The sequence below is a fragment of the Asterias amurensis genome, chromosome 15 (genome assembly GCF_032118995.1).
Source record: "Asterias amurensis chromosome 15, ASM3211899v1".
NCBI classification, from domain to species: Eukaryota; Metazoa; Echinodermata; class Asteroidea; order Forcipulatida; family Asteriidae; genus Asterias; species Asterias amurensis.
Window position 1 is genome coordinate 15,404,206 of NC_092662.1, and position 21,534 is coordinate 15,425,739.

Sequence of the window (21,534 nt, forward strand, 5' to 3'; positions counted from 1 at the left end):
TGGAGACTATTGGTTATTGTGAAAGACTAGTCTTAACAGTTGGTGTATCTCAACATATGTATAAAATAACAAACCTGTGAAAATTTGAGCTCAATCGGTCCTCGAAGTTGCGAGATATTACTGAAAGAAAACAACACCCTTGTCGCACCATGGTTACATGAAGTTGTGTGCTTTCAGATGCTTGATTTCGAGACCTCCAATTATAAATCTGAGGTCTCGAAATCAAATTTTGTGGAAAATTACTTCTTTTATCGAAAACTACGTAAATTCAGAGGGAGTTGTTTCTCACAATGTTTTATACTATCAACCTCTCCTCATTACTCGTTACCAAGTGAGGTTTTATGCTGATAATTATTTTGAGTATTAATTACCAATAGTGTCCACTGCCTTTAGGGATTCCCTTTTATCAATCGATTGTTTAAGAACTAACAAAATTCCCCGTTGAAAAGCACAATGGCAGTTTTGATGAACAGAAAAAAATTACGTGCCGGTAGGCATTTTATGTCTTATTCCCTTAACACTCAAGTTGTGTACACATGCAAAGCTTACCGGTATTAAGGCAGCCAGACTAATTTTTTAAACCCGTTGGGCACCCGTGTCTTCAAAATGTGCACGCTTTCTTGAATTGCATTCTCAATTACTGCCTTTCATAATTATTAAACGTTTTAATAAAAAGGAAATAGTCATGGAGAAAATGATACACAAACTGAAACAAAATACTCTTTAAAAAAAATCTTACAAGGGATATGTTTTATTTTTTTATTTTCCAGTTTTTGTTTTGTTTTTTTGTATGTTTTTGTTTTTTTACAATTTAGTTATCTACAAACTTGTTTACTTTTGATGTGATCTATAACAAAAAAACAACACCTTGAAAACACAATAATGTACAGTACTCGTGATTATTATAAGTATTACAGAAATAACACCACTGGTATCCGTTCCACATGCACTGTATCTCTCAAGCGCACAAGTCAAAAAGTATACCAGTGAAGATCAAAGACTATAGAGCGCCAAAGTCACACAATGGTGTAATGGAGCTGTGTTGTGATATTTACTTAATACACATGGGAGCCATTTTAGCAAGCAAATGATTAGTCATATTATCTTTGATAGCAATGGTCATTGCACTGGGCCTCCTTGCATGGCTCTGCTTACTACCAAAAGCAAAGAATCGCGCTTAAGGAAACAGGAATTCTGCGCTTACATCAAGCCTATTCCACGGGTTAGCGGGGATTTTGGCTTACTTGGCATTCTACTCTTACACAGCTTGTGCAGAAATTTGGCGCTTGGTTTGTGCGCAGAAATTTGGCGCTTGCTGTGTAAGCAGCAAATGGTGATTGTAAGCTCAGAATTCAGCTGTAAGCAGAGCCATGAAATTGGACCCTTATCTTTTGTTGCATCAAAAGAGTTGCTCACTAAAATGGCATTCAGTTCACAATTCACATTTCAGCCCAAGTTCTCAATCCAGCACCTTTGGCGCTCTATACTTCTTTGGTGAAGATATTTACAAAGATCAATTGCTCAATTTCCTGGAGTTATATCATCATTAATCCTATGGGGTCTTTAAACTGTGCTCATGAACCTCTCAAAATTGCATTCACAAGTGGGATATTTTGAAGTCAATGGTTTGTCCTGTAAAAAGATTTAAAAAAAGTTAACCTCTCGTTTAATCTTTGAGGATAGACACCAAAGTTGTAAAATGAGGGGGAAGGAGTCCTGCGGATTTTAATCAAATCTAAAACCCAGCACCAGTAATCCTCTTATCTTACTACTTAAACTCTCTAATCGTAGAGACAACCCGGGTCTCTTCAGCCCTTTTCAGATGACAGCAATTTAACAAGGATCCCATGCTTAATTTTAACATGGGTGCGAAATTTTACAAAAATACACCTCGTGTGAAAGAACATTTTTTATCCTGTCTGTAAATAATGCCAAAGTTTAAAAGATTTCACTGGCGGCCCCGGACAGTCCAAACATAGTTGTCCTTTTTTCACAACCATGTTCAAATTAAAGCAGGGGACCCCTGTTAATTGTTGTCATGTGAAAGGGCTTTAGGGATTAATGATTACCAGCTGACATGGTTCGAATCAAATATTTATCACAAGATATTCCAAAAGTATGCATGCTAGATGGCAACCAAACATTGGTTTGATTATTTTATTTATTTAAAAAAAGAATTTAACCGAGACCAATTTCATAGAGCTGCTTAAAGCACAAAATGATGCTTACTAGACTAAGGTTACCTGCCAAAACACCATGTCACAAGTACAATTTGTGACTGGTATCCTGCTCATTTGCGCTTAGACGCAAACTTTTAGGCACTTAACTTTTGCTTCTGCAGCTTTATGAAATTGGCCCAAGATGTTAATTCAGTTTAAGTCCACCGTACCATCTGATTACAATTGTTATACCAACCAATCAGAGGGCACTGTGGTTCTATGCTGCCCTTTGATTGGCTGAACCGAAAAACAATGAAACCAAGAGCATTTACATTCTGGTTGCAATTACTAAAATATAAACACACTCTACACAAATGTTGTCCATTATAGAAAATTGTGGTAGAGAAATTACGGACAAAATTAACTATACCAAACGAAGGGGTAGTGTGGTCGCAATCAAAGCAGGCCTGTACATGGAATTGTGAACTCTCACCCAGTAACTGCACCTATGCCCTTTCCTGTATCAGTATATAGAGGGCGTGTACAGCCACATCTTTGATCATAAAGACACAGCCCCTTTAAGCCGATGGTTAAATGAAAAAAGGTGCATCTATGCATTTCAAGTTACCAATAGCTTTCAAGAAATATAAACTTACATCACACTAAGGGGCATCTGAGAAAAAAGTTTTTCAGATTCAAGCACATGTATAACATTGGTTATTGTCAATCCATTCCAACATACATGAAAATTAAAATATAAAAAATGGAAAGTTTAAGCTCAATCGGTCATCCAGTCACCCAAAAATTGTGATACAACAAGTGTTACATTTTAGCTGTGTTCAAACATCAAGTTTGGACTTGCATAACCAAACTGAATGTTTCCTAGATTCTTTGAAATTATAGCATTTCAAGCAAAGAGGGTTAGGTACTTTACCAAATAAGGGGTTGGTACTTTACCAAAAGGAGGTTGGCACTTTACTTAAGAGGGTTGATACTTTACAAAAGGGGAATTAATGTGAGACTACTGGTCTTTGATAGATACCAAACGTGTCTAGTGCCTTTTATGAAGATATCTTACCACTAAACCGCTGCAGCCTTGCAGTGCCTCAAGTTCATTAATGATCAATAGCTTTTACAAAACACTGATCCTCAGACAGAGATTAAATGAAATGTCAACGAGAGCTCATAAGAAAATCATCCATATGGGGCAGTCGAATAATTACAATCTTTTACTGGTTTTCAAAATTCATGACCACTTGGTAAAGAGCAATGGAGAGCTGTTGTATTATAAAACAGGTTCGTTAGAAACGACCCCCTTTCGGAGTATTTTAGTTGTATAGAAGACGAGGTTATTTGTTCACCTACAAAAATTTGAATTTGAACTTGAAAAAAAAAGTTTCAGGCATGAAATTCATGACCACTGGGTAAAGAGCAATGGAGAGCTGTAATGCAGTTGAAGAAAAGGTTATTTTGTGCACCTACAAAAATGAATTTGAAAAAAGGCTTCAGACATGGAGCCTTTCTCAGGCATTTAAAAGCACACATTTTCTACGACAAAGGTGGTTTTTTTTTCATTACTTTCTAGCAACTTCGACGACCAATTGAGCCCAAATTTTCACATGTTATGCCTATGTTGAAGATACACCAAGTGAGGATAATGGTCTTAGACAATTACCAAAAGTATACCAGCTGCCTTTACAAGTAAATCTTTGTGGAGTAGTAAAAGGGCCAATGAACAGTATGTCACCTTTCAAAATGTACTTGTATTTTTTTTACTACATTGTATTGCATCTTGTGGCATCGGAAACAAACTGCTTCATACTGTCCCCTAACGTTTTATTTCATATAGTTGGAACACTTCAAACACTTGAGCATCCAGTCTAGATTTTTGTCCTCGCTTGAATATTTATTTTAGCCTTCGAGAAAGACTCTGCTTGGGTTTGAAATATCAGTCCACCAACCATGTTCATGCTTTATATCACAACTGTGCATAGTTGGCACAAAGGAATCTGTACACAGGTATAGATGTACATGAGTTAGGGATAATTCTTCAGCCGAACCCTATTTTTTTCAAAACGCGATTCTCTTATCCAAACACCCGAGAAATCTGAAGTGTTTTAGGAGACTCTTAGCACTCAGAGGAGAAAGGCCCTCAGGGTCCTCCCTTATGAACACTGGTCCACTGGCAAGATGCCAGTTTAAACAACTTGAGGATGGGTCAAAAGTTCTCACCGAGTACGGAGTAGTCTGAAGGGCAGGCCCTATCAAGTCATAAACAAATGCAACACAGAGATGGATGCATACAGTGTTAGCTTCAGAAAAGCATTGCAAGCCCAGGCCTCAAACTAACACCGATCAGTTGCCCGTGGTGCCCTGAGCTTTTGCTAGTGGTGCCCTTTGCAAAGTTTCAATGCAAATTTACATTGTCCTCACCATAGATTCATGGACTTTTCCAAACGTGGCTCATTCCAACTTCAAAAATAGTTTCCTTCTGACCACTACCACCCCAACAGGGCTTTAAAAGTGATTTCAGCATCAGGCCAGTAAACTCACAACTGTAAATCTGTGATCGTCACGATTTTTGTTTCTTACCAATTCTGTAACGTTCCTTTAAAGGCAGTGGACACTAATGGTAATTGTCAAAGACTAGCCTTCACAGTTGGTTTATCTCAACATATGCATAAAATAACAAACCTGTGAAAATTTAAGCTCAATCGGTCATCGAAGTTGCGAGATAATAATGAAAGAAAATTAACCCTTGTCACACGAAGTTGTGTGCGTTTATATGGTTGATTTCGAGACCTCAAGTTCTAAATCTGAGGTCTCTAAATCAAATTCGTGGAAAATTACTTCTTTCTCAAATGGCACTTCAGAGGGAGCCGTTCCTCACAATGTTTTATACCATCAACCTCTCCCCATTACTCGTCACCAAGAAAGGTTTTATGACAATAATTATTTTGAGTAATTACCAATAGTGTCCACTGCCTTTAAATGAAATCTGGTCTACTCAATATTCTTCAGATACAAGCCCTGTAGTCTTATGGTTTTACCCCCAATCTGCAACCAATCCGAACGATCTTCACAACACTAAGCTGGTGGGAGACAAGACGGCATCTTCAAGATGGTATCAAATTATGGAGTAAGAACCGGGAGGACATCGCATGGTACCTTACAATCCCAAGTACGTTGACATCCAAATGAAAGCCAAGCCCTTAGCTTTGTGGAAACCTCAACAGTAAGTAATCAGATATCCTGAAGTATGCCTCCTATACAACTGGCCAGACTTTTTGGTATCTTGAGTCGTGTATAAATCCCAAATAATTCACATGAAAGAAGGCATGGCCTAATAAATGTTCCAGATACAGGCTAATTGCACATTACAGATTGATCCGCAATGTATCTCGGCCATAAGACCACCATAGAGTAAACATGATTGCAGGTGCTACGCTCATGCAATGTTCTTTTTGGACAGAGGTTGGGGTCTGATGGATACATAAATTTGCGCAACAAGGGTGCTGTTTTCTTTCATTATTCTCTTCGTCTTCGATGACCAATTGAGTCCAAATTTGTACAGGTTTGATATTTTATGCATAATGTTTCGGATACACCAAGTGAGAATACTGGTCTTTGACTATTACCAAGGTGTCCAGTGTTCATTTAGTCATTATTAAGGACAACTTTATAATAATAATGGACACTTTTATAGGGCCAGGATCCTTACCCACCTTTGGTGACCCATTGACTTCTCTAATATCTACTTCAAAATGATAACAATCTGCAAAAAGTCCTGAGTAATAATTACAAGTCTGTTTTATTTTTTTGCTTATTTAAAGGAAAAACATGTTTTGTGAATACATGTAAAACATTCCTTATATCAGTTCATACACATTTCCCGAGGTTGAAGAACAAATTTATTTAAAAAAATTATTTTACAGGCGTCACCTTCCCTTTACACTCAAAACAATCCTCGTTGAAAAGGGGGGAATAATGCAATGAGGTTATTAAGAAACTCATGTGAGTTTCAGGTACAAAAACGAGTTCCAGGTAGAAACATGTCCTCAGCTGATTTCCAGGTTTAGGGAGACTGAGCAAATTGAGTTCCTTTTACACAGAAATTAATTAACACAAGTTGAGTTTGAGGATTAAAAGAGAAAGAACTCATTTGAGTTCCCGAACTCAACCTCATTTCCAGAACTCAAACCGAGTTCCAAAACTCAAACTGAGTTCCAGGACTCAAACAGAGTTCCAGAACTTAAACCGAGTTCTAGAACTCAAACCTAGTTCCAGAACTCAAAACGCATTCCAGAACTCAAACCGAGTTTCAAAACACAAACAGAGTTCCAGGACTTAAACTGTGTTCCAGAACTCAAACCGAGTTTCAGAACTCAAACTGAGTTACAGATGGCTTCAATACCTTTAACCAATATTTCCACCTCCTCAGCTCATTGCTACCGTTAAGATTGTACCTCATGTCGAGGTCGCTGACCTTGGTTTGGAGAGTGATCGTGTCGGCTCAATCTTCGCCATGACGGTTGCAAACCATGTTGCGACGTCCACCTTTGCTAGTTCATAACGCTTGAAGAAGCTGTGCTCCTGAAGTGCAAAAAATGAAAAAACAAAAATAAGGATTAATCAAACAAAATGAAATTTCTTTTGCTTTTATATTTGTTCAACAACAGAAGCACCAATATGCCATGCTATAATGAATAGGAGTTACTCAGCTTGCCCATTTGACAATCAGACGGGACAGTCAGCCAGCTATGCAACAACACGGTCAGCCATTTATGGGAGTCAAAAATTTAAGTCGACGAGGTAAAAGGAAAACCACGCAATTTCGAGGCATCTTTGTGTGGATCATTGTATTTTACTTTTAAAACATCTTTCCAACCATATGCATTTTATAACAAGGGTTACAACGCTTTTCCAAGACCAACTCGACCGCTCCAATGCAAGGTGTTCCTTTAAGTTCAATTACATTACAGCTAAGCACATTGGAATCATGCTTTAAAGTTTCACTGAAGGAATCTAACCCTTTACACACAGAGTTCCTGCCTTAAAAGATCAACGTTTCGGAGAAAAAGTACATCCCTGGTAGACGGTGTACAATAACAAAACATTTTCTTCAGTCCTTCGTCCTTCTCTGTCTTTTTTTTTTACCCCTGAAGTTATAAGATACGTGAAAAAGAGATGCAATTACACCTTCTGGCAAAAAAATTTGGAGTCCGGTTACGTTTTCGTGGCAAAGAAGAGGATTTTCCAAATTAAACAAAAAATCTCAGATTTGAGAAAAGTTGAACGGCAGAGACTTTCTCTTGGGAATTATTCAACAAGCCTTTGCAGTAAGACGTTAATTTACCCACTGGGGTTTTCAGCTATAACCGTTAGAAGGATATGAATTCCTTGATGATGCTTAAGTAAGTGTTTTTAAGATGGATAAGCAGCAGCCTTCAGGACCCAAGGGTATCCGCCCCTCCCCCAAATGTCCCCTTACAAAAGGAACATAAAATAAGCAAACGACTAAAAGTCAATAACTATTAGACCATCCGGACCATAACAATTCCTTTCTCAAAAATGTTCACTTGTACGTTTTTTTTATTATTGCTTTTCAGGTTTTCTGTTTAAATTGTTTTAAAAAATATACTTTTGTAATTTTTAACAATGTTGAGACCAATAAGAACTAACTCTGTGGCAGTGAAGTTGATAACGATCCTATAAGCTAAAGTAGTAGTCCCATTCAATTTTCTACATTACCTTGTATAGCAAAACAGAATGCTACACAAAATGTATCGGTTGCTACCCCAAAATCACCATTTGCTACCCAAAATTGGCATTCAGTGTGCACAAAATAAATTCAGTTTAAATATTTTGCTATTCAAAATATGCCATTCAAAATATGCCGGACGAAATGTTCTCTGGTATTAACAATCAATGATAAAAACAAAACTTTTTTGAGTTTGTCGAACACAAGATCGTCAAAGAGTTACTCAATAAATATCTGTTGTTTATTTGGTGTCTTTGTAAAAACAAGTGTTCCGGTACCTTCATGTTTTCTTGTGGCTATGCACACATGTAACTGTGGTTCTAGTAGCATAGAAGTCGCAAAACATGAAATCTCAAATCATAAAAGTTAGGACGAGTTACTCGTCCTAACTCGACATAAGGCCACATAAAATAAAAAATTGTTGGTCGTCCCCGCCCGACCGTTTTTTTCAAAATGTACAGGTTTGAAAAGATGTTTAAAGAAGGTTTTTATTCATGTTGGCAAAAGAAAGAACAATTCTTCAAATATTTACTTGGGCTACACTGTGCTTAGTTGTTTGAAAAAGTTTACAGAAAATGTCATCTACATGTAAGAGTTAAATTTGTTTGACAAAACTATTTAAAACATCAAAAACACACAAAACCTCTGTTTTATAGTGATTGTGATGATTTCTTTATTCTTGATTTCATATTTGGCATGTCAACAAAACTTTATAATAAAAATTAAAAAAAATAAATTAAAAAAAACTACCTCCCGCCCAATCCGCAAAAAAAAGGACGATCAACAATTTATTTTTTATGTGGCCTTAGGACTAATCCTAGCGATTTGTGAAAACTATGTCTGTCCAAGGGGTGCCCCGTTTTTAAGGAAAAACTACTTTACCTCTACAAAAAAAAGAGACAAAAAAAGGAAAGGAGTATCAAGCCGTGTAATCAAGTATGAATTTTTCATATATTTCAAGCGCATTATTAGAAAAAAAATTGACTGTATACTCTTTGTTTAAAAGGGCTATTTACAATTTCCAATCATGCTCGGGGATCCTGTTCCAAAAATAATAAAAATAATCTTAAAAACATTACAATGTTGAATGCATGCGCATGCAAGAATGCAGAATATAGTCACAAGGTGTAATCTAACGATTCCATTACACAAGTTGAAGCGGAGTAGATTTTGGAAATCAGTAGGCTACTTAGTTCTGAAATTAACTTTCCTGTCCTGCTTATTAAAGGAACATGGAAGGTAGGAATATCGGTCGGGACTACTATTTTAGCTTTAGTGGATTGAGGGGACTTTTCGTATGCGTGTTTTGAATTATTCTGTGTGAATAACAATTCATAATTCCTCAGACCTATGAATGCTTGATATTGTGACTGCTTTGCGCGATGAATATCAGAGTATGAATGAATTTTTTTTTTTTAAATGGTCTTTCCATGTGGCCATATTGAGGGCAACCATTCAAAAGAACACCATGGAAATTTCCAAAAGTTGCCTGCAGGGGATCTTTGGAGATTCAAATTTGTTAAGCATACTTTAAAGAGTTTGGCTACTTTCTGTACGACACAAAACACAATTTCTACAGATCAAAGATTATGATGATAGAAAGCTCCCCTTAAAATATTACTTGCTGACGTGCTGTAATTTTGAGAAATGAGTAAAACTATTTCACAAAAATAATTTTTGTCTCAGGAACCAAAAAATTATTTTAGCACGTACAACAAATTTACGCCACTCATTTGAAAATATTGCTCTGTGATTTCCCTTTTTTTTTCTTTTTAAAAACTTGACAACTAATGAAGCTGAAACTTCTACAGGTAAATTACATTTTACATGTTCATTCACAGTGATTACGGATTCATGTCATGGCAAAAACAACTTGATCTACAAAAGGTATCTAAACCCTTTAAGTTTTAAGTCTTGTTGGCCGGGTCCACTTGAAGAATACAGGCTACTGCCCTGGGACAAAAATGTAGTATTCTCATACATGATGACCCAGTTCGACAGCTCAAAAAACCAACAATGCTAAGAACGTTGAGTGCTCGCTGACAAACTGCCGGAGGGTTACTATGTCATGTTTGACAAATTTTTAAAGTTATACTAAAAAATTCCACTGCTCAGTCATTGTCAGTTGTCAAAAGTTGGAGATGTTAATGGTGTCAAAGTACTGTACATTGCGAGTATAAGATGAGGCCCGATACTTCACGAAGGCAACAAAGACATTTGCCTCCATGCCCCCCCCCCCCGGTCATTGCCTTGGTGCCCTTGAAATGCTCCAGTAAGAAGTTACAATTTCCTCATAGGGTGCCCTTCACCAAGAAGAAAATGCCTTGGTGCCCTCACCCTTTCAAAAACTGCTAGACACTTTTCTTCGCTAAGCAAACATAAAGTGCGACACCAGTCACTACAATGTAAACTTAATGTAAATTTGCCTGGTAACCTTTTTCGACTAAGCAATACTTTTCTGTGCTTAGCAAGTTTAGCAAATTTAGCCGAGTAGCGCATTTGTTGCACGAGGCTGTATACTCCCCAGGGAGCTGAGATGGTTTAAGGAGTGAATTAAGGCCCAGTGACCAGGGGTAATATCTTGAAGCGCTTTGAGACACCCGTAGGGAGTGAAAAAGCGCTATATAAAAACTCAATATTATTATTATCATTATTGTGTGCTTACACTTTATGAAATAGGGCCCTAGTGATTCCGTTGAATAAATCCAGACACATTTCAAGTGCCAAGCCCTAAAGAATTAGGTGCTAATGTATCGCCACAGGAGATGCCAGAACAACTACATGTACGCTGTAAGTGTCAGTGACGGAAAAGTGCCTGGGATTGAAACGACTCTGGACCAACAACCTCGAAATGTGGATCATGTTGAAATTACTTTTTAGATGGAAAATGTAAAATGCATCACCAATGTGCTAGCACGTTAAAGTGTATGGGTGATTTTTGTATTCGACACAAAACACAGATGCTCACAGAGCGAAATTAAACTTACAAGGTCTAAATATAATTATGGTAGAAAGCTTTCCATACTTGATGAGGTGCTGTAATTTTTCAGAAATGATTAAAAAAAAACAATTACCCCAAAAAATTCATCCAAGGGAGACACAAATCATTTCAGCATGTAAACTGGATTTACACGAATCTCCTGAAAATATTGCTCTGAGATTTTCACTTTTTTTCTCTCAAAAACTTGATGACTTTTGAAGCTAAAACTTCTACAGGTAAATTAAATTAAAAAAAAAATGGTTCATCTTCATTCACAGTGAGTAAGGATTCAAGTCATGGCCAAAAACTTGATCTACAAAAGGTATCAAAATCCTTTAAAGAGGGGATACAAGGTCAATTTAAAACAAAACTTATGCACTTAATTTTTCCAATAGATGTTGAGAAAAAAGCAAGAAATTGTCACGGTATTTCGATAAAGAATGTCGAATCCATCAATAAATTAACCTTAACTTAAACTTAATTTAAATGCATTTATAAAGCGCTTCAAAAAACATTAATATGCAGGATTAAAAAACATAAGCAAAAATAGCAATATGTTTTTTTTTTTTTAAATACACAACAGTTAAAAAAGTAGCAAAAATTTAGTAAAAACATTGCAAGATGACAGGAGGTACCAACTGAATCTCTTGCCAGATTGAGGGCAGCATTCAAACCACAATAATTTCCAAACGTTGAGTTGTTGACCAGTTCTTTTTTACAACCACAATTGCTCAAAAGAGATTTCTTCATGTTACTACGAACTGTCGCTCAGAAAGATTTCTCATGCCATTTCTTTCGACTTGACTAGACAAAAGTAACAAAAGGGTCTCACTTTACATTGAATTTCAAGTCTGGACCAGTTCCCTAAAAGCCTGTTTCTAGCAACGGCTAATTAAGTTAATCCGCGCACCAGAATCCTACTTGTATAATTATTTGTCGGCTGGGAGCTGACGGATTGAATTTGCATTGTTATAAAATGTACCACACGTACGCAGTTTTTGCTGTATGGTCCTACTCTATTTCCCCAACTGTTAACATATTCGACTTCCGGAGGAATTAGGATCGGACAGATGTCATTTTCCAGAGAAAACTTGAACCGGCGTGAGATGATTGGTTAAAGAGATTGTTGAAAGGTTGGTGACAGGGATGGTTGAGAAATTTTAGGATGCTGGTTCAGAAGAAGGACAACAGTAGTTTGTCGCCATTTTTTGGGCAGTTGTTCAGTCGTCGATTTCACAAAACTCTTCCTAACTTAAGACTAATCTTAGGACTTAGGACGAGTCCCAACCCTGCATGCAGACCTTAAGATTAATCGTCAGTTAAAATGAGTTACTCGTCCCAACTCGAGATAAGACGAGTCCTAACTCTTTGTGAAATCGACCCCTGGGCTCGCCCTTAACACTAGCCCCGTGTACATTGTCTCGAAAAAACTGCTATGGGCTAGTAAACACCAGCTCTCAACTTGCCCCGTCGGCTACTAAGAACTGTGCAACCTACTTTTTTATTGTTCTTTTTAAGATCAGCTTTTTAAGGAAAGCCTCTCGACAGGAACTGTGTTTCTTTGAGGCAAACCTCCAGGCTCAAGTTGTTTCTCTTTACTGTATTTAAATTGCTATTTGCTGTATTTTTCAATGTTTTTAACCTCATTAATGTGCATTATTGTACTCAATTCCCAAGAAATGTGTTAATTTATTTTTTGTGTGTTTGAGTGTAACTTTATTTGCCTACTATTATACTGGTTGTGATTGCTACCATTAATGAGTGCATCAGAAAGATACCTTTATGACAATTACACCTGTTCAAATCAAGGCTACTTCCTGGGTGCAAGTTTAACCCAAAGTTTATTAGCCCGGTTGGCTACTTAACAAAAAGCTTAAGAGCAATGTTAAGATTTTTTCTTTCTGTTTTTTTTTCTTAATTCAAGAGGATTATACATTAATTTACTTGTAATTTAAGCAGATTAAAGCCATTGGACACTTTCGGTGAACAGTGTTGTCCAAGGCCCACACTTTGTGTATCACAACTTATATATAAAATAACAAACCTGTGAAAATTTAGGCTCAATCGGTCTTTCGAGTCGGGAGAAAATAACGGGAAAACCCACCCTCGGTTTCCGCACGTTTCGCCGTGTCATGACATGTGTTTAAAATAAATCCGTCATTCTCGATATCGAGAATTGATATTGTTTTAATGTTTTCTCAAAAAGTAAAGCATTTCATGGAATAATATTTCAAAAGAAGTCTTTCACCATTACCTTCTGTAAACCCTGGAAGTAATTTGTAAATCTGTGAACTTTAAAAAAAAAAATCTGTACCCAAAGTGTCCAATGGCTTTAAGGGCAAAAATAAAGGCCAAATAAAAAATATTAAAAAAATAAAAAATATCCAGAAATATTATGTTTTCCTCATTAGCTCGAGATTGCAAAAGAAAACATTAATGATCCTCAGTTTGGTTGAAAGTACACGCAATCTTAAACTATTTTTGTCTGAACTAATATACACAGAGTTGGCTGAGTTGACAAGTTACAAACGCACATAAATAAAACTAGTAGGCGAGATGGCCTTATCTGTTGATCCAAACCGAATCTTCGTAAGAGGCAAACAAAAAAACATATCCATTTATAGCAAAAAGAAGATCAAAGGATTGAGTGAAGGTATCCAGGAATAAGGCGTAAAAATTATAGCCAATCAAAGTTATATATTTACAGAGAATGAGGTGGCAAAGAACCAACAAGAGTAAAGTAATGAGGACAAAGGATCGCCAGAGTATAGCAGGGTGGATTATTGGACCATCAAAGTGGTTCCATGGAAACCCATGAGGCTCCATGTACTGTCTTGTTTTTTGTTTTTTTTGCAGAGGGGCAAAAGCAACACCGCCAGCCCCCATAATAATAATGGCATGTCATGGCCGAGCGGTTAAGAGCACCTGATTCAAGCTCTGGTGTTTGATCAGCACAGTGTGGGTTTGAATCCCGGTCGTGACACTACTGCGTAAAATTGGGGAGGTAGTGCTTTTCTGCTCTACCGGCCAGGCTTCGGACTGATGATACCCAAGCCTACATCCGTATGGACTGTAAAAGGGGTAACCCTGTTTCAGCCCTAGGAGTAGGTGGCAACGGCCTCTGGAAAAAATAACTGTAGCCCACACCTTGAGTGGCCTTCAGGCCTTGTGTGTCTGGCGACTTGCATAAAAGAAATATAAAAAAATAAAAATAAAAAAAAATGTCCGTCACTCAGTGACTCTCAAAACTCTTTAAATCTTTGTCTTTTTTCTAAAAACTATTGTATTGTTTGCTCTTGACGATCGTTTAATTTGCAATTTTGTTTAGATCCAAGTATTTTGTATTCAATATTTGCTGGCGCATAAAATGAAATGGAAAAAACATTTAGTATTTTTCTTTAAAGGAACATTACAGAATTGGTTTTGCTAACAAAACAGTTGCTGGCAGTGTAAGCACTTTATGTTATCCACCATATAGGCCTACACAAACTGACAAACCTGTACATTGTACAAGTTTGAGATCGATCGGCCATCCGGGTCACGAAAACATGGGGAAAAACCGTTAACACATTTTGCATGTGATCGATGCAAAATAAAAATTAATAAACACTCACTGAGCGATAAACTCCAAACGCAAAATTAGATTGTTTATTTCTCATTAAATATGAAGTTTCAGACAGAAATATTTCAAGGGATGTTTTCAACTTTCATCGTCATTAGACCGTGTAAGTTTTATGTAAATCTGTGATCTTTACGTTTTTTTTTCTTACCAATTCTGTAACATTCCTTTAAGGTATTGTGGAGCTACATTTTGAAATATGAGACAAATTTTCCTAATGAGCCAATTCCCCTGCCTACAGGGGATTTGGTCTCTCCCCCAGGGGATTTGGTCTCTCCCCTAGGGGATTTGGTCTCTCCCCCTACAGGTATCATACTTCAAAACGTAGTGTTCCCTTTTCTGTTTTGTTCTCGATTTCCACAAGAAAGAGAATAAATGAAATGTCAGTCTTAGAGCTACAGTTATCTTACCATGAGTTGCTTGTATTTGGGTCTCTGAGAGCAGTCCTTCGTCAAACTGTCAAAACAAACAAATAGAAACCAAGATAAGAAGAATGCAAGAGGCTTTGCCCTGACACCATGAAGTTAAAGGCAGTGTGTTCTTTAGATAATCAATCCACAATTTAACGAGTATGAATGTAAGGGAATTTGTTTCAGATACAGTATTGATGTGAGATACAGTTTCTGAGACAGTAACATGTTTCAATGGCCTTTTTAAAAATTCAACATCTATTAAATCGTTGCGGTACCGTGCAGGCCTGTAAGCTTACGGGCAAGGGCACCAAGGCATTTTTTTCCGAGGTTGAGGTTACAAATCTAGACTGGGGCTTTTCAAGGACACCAAGGCAATGACCAGGGGCAAGTATCAGGCCTGACCGTGATTTTTTTCACAGACTTTTGCAGGAAAGTACTGAGTATACAGTGCGAACACTCATCGAAGGGTAAAACCAAATTTATTATTATTATTATTATTTATTTGACCTCAACAGTACAAGTACAGAAAATACAAACAAGGCATCAATGAAAGGGAAAAAACCCATAACAGAAACGACAACGCTACAAAACATTAAGAGTAAATAAAAAAGACAAATAAGTGAAAAATAATTAAATAAGTTAATTAATTAATCAAACAAGCAGTCAATCAATAAATAATAAGTGAATAAATAAACAATAAAACAAGTAAGTAAACAAACAAGCAAAAAAATAAAATAAATTGAAATAATTAAATAAATAAATAAATAAACAAATAAACAGAAAAGAAAATAAATAAATAAATAGATAAATAAGGAAATCAAACAAGAGAGGGGTAAAGGGTAAAAAAAAAAAAAAAAATGGTGACATGAGGGCAAATAGAGAGAACAGAAAAAAATGAGTCTATGAGGGGAGCATGCAAATATTAGAAGTTAATCTATTAAGTTTGTTTACTTACCAACACTGGACAAAAGCATGAAAGTCGACAGAGAACCCTCGTTTAGGTGGAAGTCTGGGAGGTTCCTCGGATAGGACTCTTGCAAGCACTTCAAAGTCATTGTTACAATTCTTGTATGGAAACTCCCCTGTAGCTAACTCCACCTAAAAGCAGCAAAGCAAATATTTGTGTAACGATAAGTTTCAAACAGTAGAAATTTACATTCTGAATCTGAATTGTATTGTCGGTTACATGTATTGGGGGTGGTGTGGCCGAGCAGATACATTGTAAGAGCACTGAAAACTATTCTGAAAACTTCTGGAATGTTTCTGTTTGGCAAGTGTGGGTTCAAATCCCGGTCATGACATACAAACATACATACATATAGGGCATTTAGCGCCACTATGTCAAGAACGCATAAGACTTGTGTCCTTGACGTCATGGCTGTTTTCGGAGCGAGTGTTTCCCAGGACATGAGCACATTTCAACTGCAATGAGAATTATTCGTTGCAAATTTTGTGACGTCAAAATTCAGCAGGGAGGCTAAACGTTTTTATTTTTATTTGGAAGTACATGTAAATGACAAACAAAACTGTTTGTAAACAGTCGGTGTGTATGTGCAGGCCTTGAACTTAAAGGGGCACAGCAATTTATATCTCGAAAGGGGCACCTCTATGAATGTAAATTTGTACAGGAACCTTGCACCACGGCCCAATTTCATAGAGCTGCTAAGCACAAAAATTTGCTAAGCATGAAATTTCTTCCTTGACAAAAAATAGGATTACCAACCAAATTTCCAATTGTTGCATATTGCTTGTTATTGATATTCAGCTGTTGTTTGCTCATCCTGAAAATCATGTGGAAATTTGGTTGGTAATTCTGTTTTTATCGAAGCAGAAATTTCATGTTAAGCAAATTTTTGTGCTAAGCAGCTCTATGAAATTGGGCCCAGGCAACACAGCAAAAGCACAGGGCACCTCGGCAGGGCTGCCAACATTTTCATCTTGCAGTCAGGGAGATATTTAGAATTACATTCAACATAATATTGAAATAATTTCCACAATCGGGGAAATTTTCAAATTTATTTTTTCAAAATATTTTGCCATACACGCGTTACAAAAATGGCGTATGCGCGTCCATAAAAATGGTCTCACAACTAAATCGCACGCAAAATGAGACACTCAGCGTTCTCTGGGTTCTATTTCTATAGTCTACACAGTGTTTGCATGTACTGTGTATGTATAGCATTAATTTACTATCCGGAGAGAGCGAAAGAGAAATTATGACTGAACGGTCGATGACCAACTTAGCCTAAGGGTAGAGGAAGACGATGTTAAGACTAATATGCACAGAAACTACATCCCGGTTTAACATTTAATACAATATGGGCATAACGATGCATTTAAAACACGCATTTTTACAGTTGACCTATAGGCATTTAAAGTTGCCTTGTTTGTAATGTTCTACCTACATGCTCCAGGTTTCAGCCAAATTAAATTTTGCAGGAAATCTAAAAACTTGATGTCCAAAATTCTTCACCTACGAATTGTACGATGCAAAAAACGAGGTGTCCAACTTTAAAACAGGGTGTCCAAATTTAAAACAGGGTGTCCAATATTAAAACAGAGTGTCCAACTTAAAACAGTGTGTCCAATATTAAAACAGGGTGTCCACTATTAAAACAGGGTATATCCAACTTTAAAACAGAGTGTCCAATATTAAAACAAAGTGTCCAATATTAAAACAGGGTGTCCAAATTTAAAACAGGGTGTCCAATATTAAAACAGAGTGTCCAACTTAAAACAGTGTGTCCAATATTAAAACAGGGTGTCCACTATTAAAACAGGGTATATCCAACTTTAAAACAGAGTGTCCAATATTAAAACAAAGTGTCCAATATTAAAACAGGGTGTCCAAATTTAAAACAGGGTGTCCAATATTAAAACAGAGTGTCCAACTTAAAACAGTGTGTCCAATATTAAAACAGGGTGTCCAATATTAAAACAGGGTATATCCAACTTTAAAACAGTGTCCAAATTTAAAACAAAGTGTCCAATATTAAAACAGGGTGTCCAAATTTAAAACAGTGTGTCCAATATTAAAACAGGGTGTCCAAATTTAAAATAAGGTATCCAAATTTAAAACACGGTGTCCAATATTAAAACAGGGTGTCCAATATTTCTGTTTACAGTTCCAGGGGTCTATAACTTGCATACTCGCACTACATGTTCTTGGTTTTTGGTGTTTATTTATTTAACTCCCTTATGTGTTTATTAATTTTACTTTAAATGAATAAAGTTCAGGGTTTGGCAAATTTGTTACGAATTCCAGAAGTCACTAACTTTGTGTAGTAATACCACCTGGTTATCTTGAAAAAATAATTGGAAATTCTGGGAAGCTGTTTGTTCGTGAGCTAACCACAAGGGACGAACACATCCTTCTTAAGAGACTCTTAACGTCCCCGTTGAACATAGAGACAGTTATGAGTGGCGTTTTTTAATTTTTAATTGAGTGAAAATGCACTTACCAGGGAGATGCCCAGACTCCAAACATCTGCTCTGACGTCGTAGTCGGGATTGTTGGGATCGGGTGGGTCAATTCTCTCCGGCTGTAGGGAGGGAACGAGAAGACAAGTTAGTCACCAATAAAGCTGAAGATGTTATTTTTGCATTTGGGCTAAAGAATATTTATATTTTGTTTTTACCCTTTCTATTTTATTAAGCACTGTATACTCAGTACTTTTCCTGAGTTCTGTGATTTGAAGGCACTGGACACAATTGGTAATTACTCAAAATAATTGTAAGCATAAAAACTTACTTGGTAAGCAAGTTTTTTTCTTTCTTTTCATTATTCTCTTGCAACTTCGATGACCAATGAGTTCAAAGTTTCACAGATACAGTACATGTTGGGATACACAAAGTGAGAATACTGGCCTTTGACTAGGCCTGGGCAAATAATTCGAATATCCGGTTAATGGCGAATAGGTTTTCCTATCCGTAACCGCGAATGCCTTTTTTTTCTTAACCGGATATCCGCATAGGGCGCGAATACCTATTTACAAACCGGATAATTCGGTAATTACAACCGAGTAACCGGATATTCTTTAATATCCGAATATCCGCGGACGTCGGGCGACAACTGATATGAATGTTTTGTCTGAATCCTTATGAAACTTCTATTAAGACAGCATAAAACAGCATATATTAAGTATTTAACTATGCTCACCTCCGTGAAGAGTTAAAACAATGACATTTCTGACGTAATTTGTTCAAAGATTACAAAAGTTTTCCTTCACGTAGAGTCAATCACGATCAAAAGAAAAAGCAAATCGCCATCTTTAAATTAGATCCGGTCATTTTTATGAATGAACCGATAGACACTGTCTAAAACTAATATCAATCCGCCCAAAAGATCTCATTCACAAACGAACAGCGCCCTCTAGCGGCAAAAAAAATATTTTTAAAAATAATTATTTATTTTATTTTTTTAAACAGCGCCCTCTAGCGGCGAAAAAACTATTCGAATATCCGGTTAAATTCGGATAGTTGGCCAGCGGTATCCGAATAACAAAATTTCACTATTCGCCCAGCACTACCTTTGACAATTACCAAAGGTGTCCAGTGCCTTTTTAAAACAATTTCTCAAAAACGGAGTTTTGGTGTTGAAAATTGGGACATACATACCTTTAAAGAGCCAAAGTATGAGGAAATTGTAGTTTGCAATTGGTATTTCTTGCAATAATTGCTTTTTGTTTAGACTAAACCCAGGCTTCCCTTGTTTACCATCTTTATTGCTACTTTACAAGTATCGTAATGTGATGTAGGGCTGAGTCTAACGGACCTGCCTCAGGCGTTTCCTGTTTTTTAAAATATTTTTTACGTTAAAATATGTGATTATGGTGCAGCTACATGTATCTCATTCCTACACAGTCACAGTTTACTGGTCATGTTGGTTGTAATATTTCCAGTGTAAGATTTGGTGTACATACATTGTACGTGAAAATTCCTGGAAAATGGCTTGCTTTCGTGGAAAATTACTTCTTTCTTGAAAACTACGTTAATTCAGAGGGAGCCGTTTCTCACAATGTTTTGTACCATCAACTTCTCCCCATTACTCGTTACCAAGTAAGGTTTTCTGCTAATAATTATTTTGAGTAATTACCAATAGTGTCCACTGCATTTTAAAGCGGTTGAATAATTTAGGGTTGAACAAAGAAAATTTTACTTGAGCGAATTTGGACCAACAACCACCGGATTAATTTATCGGGGCTCTACCCACAAACAAGGATGTTGACAAAATGGGGAGACTACCAACATACTGTAAGGCTGGATAGCTCAGTTGGTAGAGCACCGGTACATTAATCCAGAGGTTGTTGGTTCAAATACTGCTCTTATAGTCAGTGTGTCTTCGACCCCAAATTAACTACAATTCAGGAGGTTTCCAGCACAAAAAATATTAATTCTTAATGTAATCACTACCTGTCTTCTAGCACAGTCTAGACAAATACAGAATGAAGAAGTCATTTCAAACCTTCTGCCAAGGCCTTGACTGGAGTACAAATTAATTTGACAATTGTTCGCTGGTATGAACTTCTCTAAATGGTACTCCACGCAGGTGCTACCGACCCATAAATACCAATTAATCAAATCGCAAGGTGACAAGGCAAAAGGTTGGGGCAATGTCTCCCACGTTACGATGTCCGTCCGAGCGTCGCCCGGAATATCTCACACCCGCCATCCCATAAACACAAACATCAATCTGTCTATCGATTCATTAGTTACGCAATCAATCAACGTTTACAAAACAAACAGCGCCGGCAATGAACTTAAAGGAACAATACAGAATTTGTAAGAATAAAAAAATCAGCTGAGATCACAGATTTACAGCAAACTTACACAGTCTAATGATGACAGAAAACATCCCTTTAAATATTTGTCTGAAATGTCATATTTGATGAGAAATAAATAAAACAAATTTCCCATTTGGAGTTTATCGCTCAGTGAGCGTTCTATTCAATTCTTTTTAATCAATGTCATGCAAAATGTTTTATTAATTTTTCACTATTTTCTCGTGATCCAGATGGCCGATCGATCTCAAACTTCTGCAGGTTTGTCAGTTTATGTATATTTATAAGCACTTTATGTAATCCACCATAGCCCCATATGGTAGATTACATAAAGTGCTTAAAGTGCAAGCAACTGTTTCGTTAGCAAAACCCTATTCAGTAATGTTCCTTAAAGGGTGATTTGGAGTTAGCTGGCGCGCACACATGTGCGGTGGCGGACGCAGAGAGGTTCTAAATCAATTCGGGATCAAAGGACCAGATGGGGATAAGATGTGGGAGAGGACATCAACTTGTCAGCGGGGCAATTATGAGGCACCTGTTCGACTGAAAATAGGAGCGGGATGACGACAGAAGTGGACGAGACTGATTTAATCATCACTGTCATATTTTGTTAAAGACGCGATGAAGTTTAGACATGATGTAATTATCAGTACGTAATTTTGTTTACACTGAGTGGGACCCAATTTCATTGAGCTGCTTACGGGCACTATGTACATTTGGTTTTATAACCGCTGATTGTTTTAAAGGCAGTGGACACTATTGGTAGTTACTCAAAATAATTATTAGCATATTAACCTTTCTTGGTGACGAGTAATGGGGAGA

At 36.9% G+C, this 21,534-nt stretch overlaps 1 protein-coding gene across 1 annotated transcript in view; it reads right to left on the minus strand.

The window, feature by feature from the left end:
- Positions 1–746: 746 nt before the first annotated feature.
- LOC139948531 (dual specificity mitogen-activated protein kinase kinase 7-like) overlaps positions 747–21,534 on the minus strand; it is a 32,721-nt gene continuing 11,933 nt past the window's right edge. Inside the window, exons 9-12 of the mRNA XM_071946710.1 lie at positions 18,394–18,474; positions 15,888–16,030; positions 14,930–14,975; positions 747–6,752 (exon numbers count right to left, since the gene is read on the minus strand). Of these exons, the coding sequence (XP_071802811.1) occupies positions 6,627–6,752; positions 14,930–14,975; positions 15,888–16,030; positions 18,394–18,474 (396 nt within the window). The 3' untranslated portion in view covers positions 747–6,626. The remainder of the gene's footprint in view (positions 6,753–14,929; positions 14,976–15,887; positions 16,031–18,393; positions 18,475–21,534) is intronic.